The following is a 13861-nucleotide window of genomic DNA, read 5'->3' as shown; positions in this document are numbered from 1 at the left end:
TTTATGAAACTTATTGTTGGGTTTGCGGCGTATATCTATGGTGACCGTCTTAGGTGTGGAAACTTGATTTGGTAAACTTGGTGGCATATATATATTTAAAACTTCCATTTATATTAATATTTATCATCTCACGTCTTGTCATCAATTTTAAATCAAGATCAGCATCCACGGGACGATGTGCTTTTTGGAGTACCAATTTCTTTTGGCTTTGGCATAGACAGCACAATTTATTGATATGATACATATTTAGCCGCTGTGCAAATGGGAAGATGCAATAGCATTATCAATATGCTATTGTGATACAACTAAAACCCTTTCTTCTTTTGCTTGGGGATTCAATATGATACGTGGTCAAAAGTGTTACCGAAAATATAGTTAAATATCAATGAGTAAAAATAGGTAACGCGTCAGCATCCATGAAAATTATTGATAGATAGCAAAATCTAGTTTTGCTTGTATTTTTGCATGCATGTATAAGCTATCATGAAATCAGGTAATTAGGTAATTTTTAAACCTATATTAAATTATTTCATAATTTTCTATTTCAATCATGTACTTGAAATCATATGTAAAAAAAATCATTAATTATTTTATATTTTTATCATTTCAGCTCAAGTTCAAGCTCAGTAAGTAACGTCTTATTTTTTTCATTCATCGTACGTGATAAATATTTGATTTTTTCGCAAAATAATGTTAAAATAACGTTGAAATAAACAATGCGTGAAAATACAAAATATCGCCCAAAATCTAGAAAGTAATATCTGGACCGCAAAATAAGGAAATTGTATGTCTGCAAACTAGCAGAGCTTAGCAATGACCAATGCCTAGGAAAATATGTATCTGCCTGACTTATCATCCATTTTAAAAAGAGTAGACCCGGGGTCGGCAACCTGTTGTCGCTCGTGGGACAAAATTACGGGTTGCAAGTCTTTGGCGGGCCGCACATATTTTTAGAAAGTTAAAAACCGAACGACACATCTCTCGAATAGAATATAGATTTTTATTTTTTCATGGAATTGCATCTCAAAAAATTCCATTTGAATATATTCGGCGCCATTGAATCCTGTGCCGACCCCTGGAGTACACAATAACTTATTTTACTTCTGGTGCATAATGTTACGAAATAATTAATAAATTGTAATATTCGCATGAAATTTGGCGAAACACGGCAAACGCAAATTTTTTTTATGTTGTCTCAACTTCATCGGGCGTATGCTATTCAAATTAACGAGAACATCTGGCACGCTCGCGCTTTGACCCAATCTGACAGAAATTGTACCCAAGTCGTTTGCAATTCGATCTAATTTCCAGTTGTATGCGTCAACAATTTGGGTTCGTTAATTGTACGACACAAAAGAACGACACTCGAAACGGGACAATGAAAAATTTTTTAATACCATTCTTTCAATGCCCGACTTGGTTCACTAGACAATTGCACCGCATTGAAATTGGAGAACTACTTCACTCTGACTCAGCTACGTATATTTAGAAAAAGTTGTAGATTTACCAAGCAAAACTATCTGCTGTTATTTGTCTTGAGAGTTATTTTCTCTAATATTTCGGAAGAAAAAAATGCGCGCATGAGGCAAAATATCACACCGGTCACAAACACAAAGTGACCGTTAATAATTAAAATCTGGTATCCCGTCTTCATTTGTTATGTTCACTTCCTTGTACTCAGTATATATATACATTCAAGGAATGAAGCTTTTTTCAAGAAGTCAAATCGAAAGTTGTACAAACAGTCCTCTTCTGATTTCAACCCTGGAAGTTTTGAGAAATTGTAATGCTATATACAAATCATTTTGGCGTCATTTGATTTTTTGGCATGTTTGACTTGCGGTGCTACGATTGACTTTGTCATACCACGAATTGGCAATTATTGCTCCATAGCGCCACACATCGCCAATATGATTTTTATTCGAGAGCAATTTACAGTTATTCAATCAATGAAAGACGAAACTACCCTCACGAATTAATAATAATGAACAATGAACATTGCAAATTATATTCCGAATTGTTTCAAATTGATCAGTTAACAGCAACAGAGTCATCTTATGACCGAACGTGTATGTCACGGGATAAAGCTATGAATATCTCTGAAGTTTTCAACTATACGACACTTTAAAAGAAAGATATTTTTTGTCGGGAATTTCTAACACTCGGCGACACAAAGTTAACGCTGTGGTGCTTTAGATGCAAGCTATACATTTTTATCGCCGTTGACACTGATTAGAATTAATGTTTCAAATGTGTTTGAGTCCATTTTTTTTGAAACAGACATTATATTTGTCTAATTGCCCATCACGTTTAATGTCTTTATGCTCTTTCGAGAGTGTTGGCAAGGCATCATTTAATGGATTGTTGCGGCGTGACCCATCATCCATTAATAAAAAGCTCAACATCCAATTAAGAGTATTGTAAATATAAAATTTTTGAGTAATTATTCAGTTTTAACAATTGATGTATTTTTTTATGCTTGCGTATTATTAATATTTTCTATCCATATGTTCAGGTCATGCGGAGGACTTCATGACGAAATGAGTGGGACAATTGAATCGCCGGGTTACCCTAATAATTATCCTCCGGACCAATACTGCAAATGGGACATTCCTAAAAAAGATAACTACTATATTATTATCACTACAGACGATTTTCTGTTAGACGAAGCGTACGACGGCAAATGGTAAGAATAAGATATGTTTATAAACTTTCAAAAGCTTTGATGTGGCCATGTATTTAAAGATTTCTCGTCATGAAGACGTGATTTTTACAAACTGTTTTTAACGCAAAACAACTGGGTAATATACATATGAATCAATATTGAAGGGAGCAGTAAACTTATAAGTGACTTGAACGTATATATATTGCTTTTATATACAGGGTGTCTCAAAAGTAAGTATACATTTTTAATTTTGATTTGTTTTTCAGGTACTCATCATAAAGCGTTCATTTTTTCAGAAAATATAGTATGTATATGTAGTAAAATTTAGGTATTGTTTTCACTTCTTAAAAACCCATAGAATGACGAGGAGATTAACCCAATAAATAAGGTGAAATGAAGTGCTGTTTGGCAAAAAGCATATAAATAAGACGAACTCAGTGCCTCTTTAACATAGAATTTGGAATTAATTCGGCTCCTACACGACGAAAAATTTGTGCAATCCATCATAAATTTATGGAAACTGATCTGTAGTTGATGCACAAAGATCAGAAGGATCAAGGAGCGGACGCTCTGAGGTAAACATTCAGAGCCGAATTAATTCCAAATTTTCTGTTAAAGAGGCACTCGGTTACTTCTTGCCAAACAGTAATTTTGCAATTATTATTTAGGTTAATCTTCTTGTCATTCTGTGGGTTGTTGAAAAGTGTAAACATGTCTAAATTTTACTATGTTTTTACTATGTTGTCTGAAGAAATGAATGCTCTATGATGATTATACCTAAAAAAAATCAAAATTAAAAGTGTAAACAAACTTGGGTATTTACTGTTATTGGGTAAAGACAAGCTCAAAATTATGGGATGGGCAAATGGGACAGTCAAATAAAAAAGTAAACCTTTTGTTGATCTTGGCGATTCCTGGAAAAATCTTTGATGTATATCATAGGTTACTCTGTGAATTTTTGAAGTCTAGATTCAAACTAGCTCTATGTACCATGTTTTAAATAAAAAAAGAAACGTTTTTTCAACTTCATTATCAAAAAATATAAATTCATTTAAATAATTAACAGCTAAGCAGCACGCGGGAGAGTATTTGTTATATATATTGAGAATTTCCAAACATCTTGACCCATTTCAGCAAATGCCCTTAGCAAATGTTGCAGATGAAAAAGCGGAGGAGAACGCATTCTAATATGATTATGACACCATATTATATATTTATATATATATATATATACATCTTTGTAAACGTTTCTTTTCTAATATCTTTGATTTCCAAATTTTTAAAAGCTTGGACTACTTATCTATCAAAAAAGAAGAATTCTGTGATAAACAAAACTTTACGAGAGAGTATTACGATGGTGCCACTTTACTATTTGAGTCAAATACAGATCGAGAAACAAGGGGATTCAAGATGTCCTTCGAACAAGTACTCATACGTGAGTATAGCAGTTGTGATGCTATAGACTAGAGCATGGGTGGGCACGGTGTTTGAACCAGCGGCCAACAATTTTGGCCACCTAGTCTGGCGGGCCATGTTAGTGTGACGTAAAAATTACGATTTATGAACAATATTTACAGTATTACGAAGCTAAGCTAAAGAACAATAAGTTTTCTGCCAAAACTAAATTTAACCGCAATTACAACAAATTCCTTGAGCTATTTTTAGCTAAAACCTAAAAAATTTGGTTTCAGTTTGGTTGTCGGAGCATCAGGTGGCCAGATTGAATTAACCAACGGGCCATATTTGGCCCGCGGGCCGTTTGCCCATGTCTGCTATAGAGTGACATAATATTGGCTAACGAATTACCCAGCTGTGGTGGATGTATAGTTTCAATAAATGTATTCAATTTTCGAACTAGTAAGTTTATAAACTGTTGAACTATACCAATCGTGGTAAGCGTTAGGAATACGTTTACCATTGTACTTCTGACACCACGTAGCGGTTCGCGGTTTCGAGTCCCACAAGGAATAATTATATTTGAAAGGAGTCCTGGACTCCTCGCCGTCAATTACCTTCACCATCAGGCACATGTATCTGAAATAAATAGCTGGGTAACTGATTTCCTACCCGATACGGACTGGTAACAAGGTACGCTATGTAAATACACCTTCTTATAGGCTCTTCTCTCCCCTGTGATAAGTATGAAAATTGTATTCTACTATATAACACGAGCATTATCATTTTAAAAAATATTTTTTGATACTACTTATACATTTATTGCAATATTAAAATTTGGATATTTTCAGCTACTTGCAATCCACCGTGTGAAAATGGGGGAAGTTGCATTTTAAACGATACCTGTTCCTGTCCTGAGTTTTACGCTGGATTCAGATGCTCATACAGTAAGTATCATTTCAAATTTCGTTTTGAAATTACGAATCTGGAAGATCATTGGCTAACTACGTAAATATGGCACAATATTGGCCTATTTTTAGATAATTTCCAAAAAATCTAAATGAATAACAAATTCCACTTGAAATCATAAATGTATTATATAGTTTCACATTTTGTTTTTTAATAATTGTAAGAACATACCATGTTAGGAAATTGGTAAATTTTAATACAATTATGTTAGTTTTTGTATTGTTAACATATATACTATATATACCGGTATATATATATATACATGTATCCATTTTCGTAAATTAAACTACTGCCAGGATTGTTAGTAACGTTAATTTACGTTTGAAAATTTTGATTTAACGTATATGATTCTTAGGTTATGCAGATCCAAATTCATTAATACCAGCTATGGAATTTCAAACTTTTTTTCCCTCGTACATCACATGTGCACTCTACGGAAATTCCATCATTCGAACTTTCGACGACCTACACTATCATTTCACAAGCTCTTGTCTGTACACATTGAGTGAATTTGGCGCTTTTAAGGTAATAACTATAACCACAATATAATATTTCACATTTATTAAGCTTGTCTATTTTATGATAATATATATTAATTAAATTCGCTTCTGTAGTATGTGCATCAAGATGTCGCACAACCTGAAACATGATCGGTACAATGATATGTTCAGGTTGTGCGCCATTTTAGTGCACGTACTTCTGGAGCTCCTAATATTTTATATAGCACAGCTTATACCTTTAACGAAAGTAATGTGTTATACAGATTACGGTTGAACTGAAAAATAACACGATCAGAAGCAGGAGTTCACTTAAGTCTATAAAAATTACTAAAGGGGGAGTTGACGTTCTTTACATTACAAGAGATGAAAGCCAAGAAAACAAAATGGGGGTCAAGTCTACTGACGGAAGGTAAATGAATTTTCAAATAATGTATAACTTTTGTACTGGACTTTGCCATTTGTTTAAAATAAAATCGTCTATTAATTTATACAGATATTGCTATACCATGTGACAAACCACCTAAGCTTCAGAAAGTGATAATAGGCAAAATGTATATATTGAACGATTTGGTTTACACTTGCATAGTTTAAAACAGAATTTGATGACACTTCTCATTTTACCAAACCAAACATTCAGCGTAAAAATTATAAGGCTCTTAACAATAATAACTCACACAGAAGCATTATCTGGGACTCTAAATTAAATATGTTTCAGGTTTTTGTTTAATCCACTCAAATGCTCATAGATTTGGGAATCAAATTATGATCAGCTTATCTATAGAAAATATCTTACTCCATGAAGTCAATATAAAAATCAGAATCTACGCCAGAAGTTTGAATTTTTAAATTTTGATGTTATTAAAAAGAATATAAGGTGACTAAGCATTCTCTAATAACAAAAAGAAGGCTTGGCTACCAGAGTTGGAGTCAAAATTTCATTCAAAGAAAATATAATTATGTGGTAATCTTTACAATATTGCACACATTATAGCTTTATTCAAACTACCGGATATGTTGGCGTTTATCAAGTGACTGTGACGTATAGCAAAATTCGTATAAGACAAGATGGATTCAGCTTAGAAGTCGACAAAACAGGAGAAAGGACATCCCTAAAACTAGATCGTAAATATTCCGGAACAGCCAAAGGCTTATGTGGAAACTTTGATACCGTAGCTTCAAATGATATGAAGACACCTTCTGGTAAGCAGAGATTTTGATAAAGAAGTTAGTTACATGTTGTCAACGCCTGTCTTTTCCAAATTGTTATACGAAATCATCACCTTAAATTCCAATATATTAATGCAAGTATTTTTATGTCCATGATATATTTACCTATTTCTATATTATTCACACAACAACATTAACCCCGTAGCTATCGGTATATGTACAACATTCTGATGACAAGAAATTAATTAGCTTACCACTAAAATATAGAAAGAACTTATAACTCAGACCGCTGCAGTTGAATTTGTTAGAATTTTGAATATAGTTAATAGACATCATTTGTCTTTTTTTAGGTAATTTAGCTGATAAAAAGCTACTAGAAATGTTCCTAAATTCATGGGCACAAGACCAAACATGTGAAGTGGAGAGCACAACAATCGATACCCTTCCGCCTTACGTAAGATTGAGTCGAACTTCTTTTATTGTGAATACAAATACTAATCAGACTACAGACAATAATATAGTAGGATGGATGAATCGTTATAGGCAGGGCATTAAATTGCATAGTGAACGAAGTCGTTACCTATCAGTGGTTAGGCAAACTTGGCGACGATCCACCAGTCAGTCCTCGTAGGCATTATCATCCCGGTTTGCTAACGATTTGCACAATGGACTAACTGTCGAACATTAGCAGCCCCTCTCAGATTGAAATATTTTGTGTTGTTTACAAATGGTAATTCAGTGGTACTCAACCCGTTTCGTTGATTTCCTTCCTTCGTTTATTTTGTAACTTTTTATTCCTCTCTTACTATGCATAAAAATTTAATTTGTTTAATCTTTATTGGTCCTTTAACAATTGATCTGCAAGTCACACTCTTACTTTAGTGCAGTTCAAGTAGTTTATGAGTAGTTTATAGCAAATATTGAAGAAAACCACAGGGCGGGTTTAATGATACAGTGACAGTGTTCAATAATATTGTTGGCTACACAGAAAATGCGACAAAACTCCTCTCTTGGAAGAAATTCCTCTCCGGTTAGGATAACGCGGCTGCACGTAGACAAATGAACAATCTGGCTGGCTTCTTATTGTTGGTTCAATATGTTTTAGATTAAATACAATTGTTCAAGCCTCTGAATTAAGATATCGGATGGTTTTGAATTCTGCACACATGATACAATCTAATTCTAAAATTGCCTAAAGTCAAAGAATGCGTCTCTTTCTTGCACAACAGTTTGCTGATATTGATTCTCATAGATGTTGCTAACTTGTTTTTCGTTTTGTACAAATACAATAACAAACGTATATATACCATTTATTGAAAGAGTGAGTGAATGAAAGATGAAACTCTTCATTAAAATAAAAATATTTTATTTTTTATTTTTCTATTTACAGGCAGAAGAAGTTTGCAAAGTCATAAGGTCAGCACCATTTGCGGAATGTAATCAATTCATTTATTCAATCTTCTATTACGAAATGTGCCAATGGGACGTAACTGAATGCGGTTTTACGGATTCCAATAAAGATTGTCAATGTTCTTCCTTAACACAGTATGTTCAAGATTGTATTGAACTTGGCTCACTTAGTGATCTCAAATGGAGAAACAACTACTGCCGTAAGTTTATATATTTATATACCCAAATTTTACATTTTAAGTTACTTTACTACGTTTATTAGGTTTGATCTTAATACCTCAATGTCCAAAACTGTGTGTGATGCTTTTAGAATTGAATTTTCATCCTGACATGAATATCCATTGACTTACTATAGAAATCTGTAATCAGATCATTCTGAAGTTTTAAATAAAAATTGCACATTAAGCCAGACGTGACGCGTTGAGTAGATTAGTTTCAGCGTCTACTTTATAATATAATTTTACGAGTTTCGAGCTCCTGCTCACGGAAAACGTTTATACACAAGCTTTACTTATATAAAATAGCAATGTTTTTATTTTCTTGGGATGAATGAGCTAAATTTGAAACATTGAAAAATGGTTTTTACCATGAACATTTATTTCATTTTTTTATTCAGTGAGTTACGTTTATGTCTTTTAGAAAAAGAGTGTCCGTCAAATCAAATATACAGTGAATGTGTTTCGTTTTGTCCCAAAACTTGCAAACATATAAAATCGCATGCGAGTGAATGCGAAGGTGGTTGTTCAGATGGATGTACCTGCCCGGACGGTATGTAGATATACACTTATGACTTGTTCTTAATTTGCCACTTTCATGCTCAATTTCATCCATGAAGGACGATAAATTATTAAACACAATGTTAGTTAAAATTGAGCTGATTCGAATGTGTAAATACTTTCATTTTGAATTCTATAGCCAATCGTACTGTAAAATTGAACTGTATTGTTCGGTGCTATATTATGTACGTAACTGCATTTTTTCTTGATATATTTTAATAAATCAGGATTATATCTCGACGGAGAAGATTGCGTTAAACAGGAGGCATGTTCTTGCTATATCGGAGATCAAAAGTATACCAACGGGAGCATTTTACCAGAATCGTGTAAAACTTGGTAAATATTGATTATATAACTTCATATATATTTTATATGTGTTAATAACGTAGTAGGTGCCAATTCCATTTGTACATCACTAATCAACAGATGGAGAGCCCCATCGCCCGATTTTGCTCAACTCTCTGTATAATATATCTGTATACGTATTTAATCTAACGTTTCTTGTTTTATATTTGTCAAAAAGAGTGCATGCTGCACATTTGTGTTTTAGGCTAGTAGGTCCTGTGTATGCATCCCGTCTCAATTATTAATATTTCTTACTATTACGACACACACACACATACATACAAGATAGTAATACTAAACCCATGAACAATACCAATTTCTATTTGACTAAAACAATAGCATAGACTATAGACGTATAGCATGTTCATTTTTTTAATATTTTTTATATTGATCGAGAGATCATTTTAACCAGAGTGTTTTTGTTTCAGCACTTGTAATGGTGGAGTATTTGACTGTCAAGAGACAACGTGTGATGGTAAGGTTTAACAGTTATAACTTTCAATAAATAAATTGTCCAATCTCAGGTTGAAGGCATAATGTGATCAAATATTATTCTGTGTCCTGGGCTTTCCAGCGATGTTGTGCATCAACGCGGAAACCTATTTTAATCCTTGTTGTGTTATTTTCCATTGTAAACTATAGATTACGGAATGGTATATGGGAATCCAAATTATTACACGTTTGATGGTTTGGTTTACCCATACGATGGCGTATGTGAATACGTGGTTGTTCAACTACCGGATTCTCTACAAGTTGTACTCGACGTCGTTAAATGTGGAATGGAATCAGATTTCACATGCATTGAGTAAGTTTGATTTTGATACAAAGAAAGTTGCAAAATTTTTTTTTACAGCTTATCATTCAGTAAACCAAAAAAATATTTCTGTTATAAAATTTAATAGTATTTTTTTGTTACGATATGATTATTTGAGTAAACAAGTCTCGATAATTCCATCTGTTATCATATATAATCAACTAATTCTCTATAAAATATTGTTTTTCAGTCATGCGACAATCATTTCCATCTTATTTCCGAGAGTAAAATTGCTTAAAGATGGCTCTGTTGAGATAGAAGGCAGACCGGTAAAGCTACCGTATCAAAAATGTGGGTATTCTTCACCAGTTACTCATAATTAAGAAGAACTTACATTAAAATTATTGTATATCCCCGCATATAAGCATATTCAAGTTTCGAAAAAAAGAGTTACAAACAAACGGGTTGGCTTATACGCGCTTAACTCTGATCGCACTCAAACGAAATGACATTTTATAAATAAATACTCAATAGCGCAAACTTAAACTGAACGATATTATGGTCTTTAACGGCACCAGGCTAACAATAAATTCTGTTATAAATACTACATAATATTAATTAAGAGCTATTTCATAGGCTTTAAAATGCAAGAAATGCTAAAAATTTCCTGTCATGCTTGGTCATTATCGAAACTGAGGATGAAAACAAATAATTGCGACACAATTTGCGTTTAGATTTTTTTCTCGTGGTCACCCAGGATATCTCGACAATGTTAAAATATACATGAATGTTGTAAAATATCCTCGACCTGTTATAAGTACTTCAAATCGGCATGATTCAAATTCTTTTCTGTTGGCGGCAGGAGACTGTTTTCAGTTACAATAAAACATAAAATATTATAATTATAAAACGTGGAGACAGGCTAGCTAGAATGTTAGCGAGATTTTCGATATCCTTTTAAACACTAAAACGGTATTCGAAGTAATATTTGAATATCAAATTCAAATTGGACATTTCTGTCTGTGATAAGTGCGTACGACGTATTACAATTTTTAGAGTCAGCTCATATGCGAATTTTTATAAATTCACGTCTTAGGACCATTTTAGAGGTCGGCTTATATACGATGATATACGAATACAATCTCGAGTGTCAAACTTAGGATATCATTGTTAAGTATCTGAAGCTATGACAACGAACCTGGGTGAATAAACACTAAAATTGTATTTATTCATTTTATAGTTAATATAATAGTATATGCTTGTGTAAGTCCATGGTTTTCAATTAGGATTCCGTGGAAAGCTCGGGTTCAGCCACTATGGTTAAGATGTTCTACAGTTTACATTCAAATTCGAGAGTCTGTATCAGTAGTCGACAAACTTTATGTTCTGCTGGGCCAAATTTACGTATTTCCAGTAGCGTGTGGGTTCACTTCAATTTCCGCTTTCAAACAACCGATATCAAACTTTATGACGCATCCGCAACTCCAGTTTTTGCGTTAAGTACAACTAAGAAAAATGTGTCCGGCCCGCGGGCTGCAGTTTGCCGTCCAATATTCTATATTAGAATATATATGTATAATATTCGGATACAATCAAATACACGACTATAAAATGGTCATGCAAATGTGGTTCACTTATATTCCGTTGAAAACCACCAGGGTGTCCGCATCAAATTGTTGTTTCACATTTTATTGATTGGCATATTTTACAATAGCAATCGGTAGAATGTTTCATTGGGGCACTGAGAAGATTTAAAACCACTGGTCTTAGCTTTTGAACGACAATCTTTATTCGATCAACAGCAATTCACTCACTATAAAGACTGCAGTACTATTTATCAGCGTATAAATATGAATTGAAACTGGAACCTTAACTGTCAGCAACCGAAAAAGTCATTCTTGTTTTCGTTAAAGGGGCCTATTTGTGTTGAAAATAAAAAATGAGCTTACCTCTATTGGTTTCGAAAAATTAAATAATAATATACCGAAAAAGTCATTCGCATTATAAACATTAGATATTTTTGGTATTAATTCATAACGTCACCTGTATCCACAGACGGCCTACTAGAAATTCAACAGATAACTTCAACAACAGTAGTTGTAAAAGTTGTGAAGTCGAAGATTGAAATCCGATGGAGCATCGGCCCCATTCTTCTGATCGATTTGGATAATTCTTTACAGTGTGAGTACATTGCTTAACTACTAGCTCGCTATAGTTAATGTTAAAAAAATGTATCTTATTTTGCAACCGAAATTGTAAGGAAGGTCAATTCAAGCATAATTTTAAACTGTGATTCTCAAGTTTACACTAACACTTCAATATTGAATTTCAGCTAAACCTCGTGGCATGCTGGGAAATTACAATTCTAAAACAAATGACGATTACACAAGCAGTAATAATATAGTTGAAACACTCAACAGTTTTGCGGAGTCGTGGAGAACTGACCCGATGTGCAACGAACAACCTCCTTCCGGAAATGAAGATTGTATTCCAATAAATGAAGACAGTAAGTAGAAATACTAGAAACAATATTCCCATAACAAATTAATATTAAACTAGTGTGAAGTGTATATATGAATTGTGGTACTAAATCTTTGATGTGATAAGATAAAACATCGCTTTTCTGAACCCAATTTTTCTATGGTATCGGATATTTCACCCGTTGCTGTTTTATTTTAATTCACAGAAAACACTTTTTTTTTATAAGTCATGGTGACACTTTGATATGGCCCCTGACATTCATGATTATGTATTTATGTATTGCTTTCTTGCAATTTCAAGCATCTGTTTCTTGATATTTCAGTCGAATATTAAAAACAGTTTTTCTAGTTTTTTTTTTAATATCTATTTCATCAATTTATGACCTAATTTTTTATTTATTTATTCATTTATAGAGACAAGATGTCACAATGCAATACATAAAACAGATGCATTTGAACGCTGTTTGTCCACCAACTCATTCGCAGATGAAATCTTTAAGCTCTGTCGCTCATCTTTATGCTCAACCACATCTGAGACGCAAAAAGAAGAAATGGTCTGTTCATCACTAGCTGTCCTTGCAACAATGTGTGCAATGCAAGGTTTCATTGTAGATTGGAGGAGTGCAAATCTTTGCCGTAAGGCTTTAATGTGTTTCTTTATTGGTTACTAAGTAAACCTAAAAATAGAGAAAGCAGTTCCCTTTGCATGGAACGTTTTATGCTAACATCTGAAGCATTGTGTTTGCAAGCAAATAGGATATTGCAATATGCTCTTGGTTAGAGTATGTAATAAACTATACAATAATTTTAAAACCTATCTATCATAAAGAGAACAACAAATAGAAATTACCAAGTACAGATTTGAGCATAATACTACTTTCGCGTAAGTGTATATGAGGAAAATTTAATATTCTGCATTTCATCTTTTGTTTACCATCACTTTCCTCATTCTCTATTTCGTTTTTGTTTCATATTTCTATCTTTTTGTCAGCCATATTATGCCCAAAAGGCGAAATATATGAGCCATGGACAACATCATGTGGACGAACATGTATAGGACTCAGTGATACTGAAACCTGCACCACTACACTTAAAGCGGAAGGATGTGTCTGCCCTGAAGGTATAGATAAAAATTGTCAGAGATAAAGTGTCACATATAAGTCATAAGAGTTAATGAAGTGTTTTTCTTATCAATTTCTCGACGACTAAACATGTGACAGACTTTCCCTACCATTTGCTATATAAAACTACAAAGTGTAAATAATTATCGCACTCTTCTACGTATTTTAATAGTATTCTTCCTATATCTGTAAGGCGTCTCCTAAAGATGGAAGATTTTGACTTTTGCATTGAACCACAACGATATAGTTTCCACATTATCACATAGTTGGTCAGTTTGG

The 13861-nt window shown here is 33.3% G+C and overlaps 1 protein-coding gene across 3 annotated transcripts in view; it reads left to right on the top strand.

The window, feature by feature from the left end:
* LOC120344168 (mucin-5B-like) overlaps positions 1-13861 on the top strand; it is a 51978-nt gene that overhangs the window by 1624 nt on the left and 36493 nt on the right. For all 3 annotated transcript variants that reach the window (XM_039413276.2, XM_078112646.1, XM_078112645.1), the window contains exons 2-19: positions 611-626; positions 2516-2686; positions 3952-4100; positions 4912-5007; positions 5385-5554; positions 5793-5938; positions 6521-6729; positions 7047-7150; positions 8087-8306; positions 8746-8874; positions 9110-9218; positions 9656-9702; positions 9870-10032; positions 10232-10332; positions 12037-12162; positions 12314-12487; positions 12876-13097; positions 13453-13581. In XM_039413276.2, the coding sequence (XP_039269210.2) occupies positions 611-626; positions 2516-2686; positions 3952-4100; positions 4912-5007; positions 5385-5554; positions 5793-5938; positions 6521-6729; positions 7047-7150; positions 8087-8306; positions 8746-8874; positions 9110-9218; positions 9656-9702; positions 9870-10032; positions 10232-10332; positions 12037-12162; positions 12314-12487; positions 12876-13097; positions 13453-13581 (2481 nt within the window). The remainder of the gene's footprint in view (positions 1-610; positions 627-2515; positions 2687-3951; positions 4101-4911; positions 5008-5384; positions 5555-5792; positions 5939-6520; positions 6730-7046; positions 7151-8086; positions 8307-8745; positions 8875-9109; positions 9219-9655; positions 9703-9869; positions 10033-10231; positions 10333-12036; positions 12163-12313; positions 12488-12875; positions 13098-13452; positions 13582-13861) is intronic.

This window comes from Styela clava, chromosome 5 (genome assembly GCF_964204865.1).
Source record: "Styela clava chromosome 5, kaStyClav1.hap1.2, whole genome shotgun sequence".
Lineage (NCBI taxonomy): Eukaryota > Metazoa > Chordata > Ascidiacea > Stolidobranchia > Styelidae > Styela > Styela clava.
This window is presented reverse-complemented; position numbering and strand designations above follow the sequence as displayed.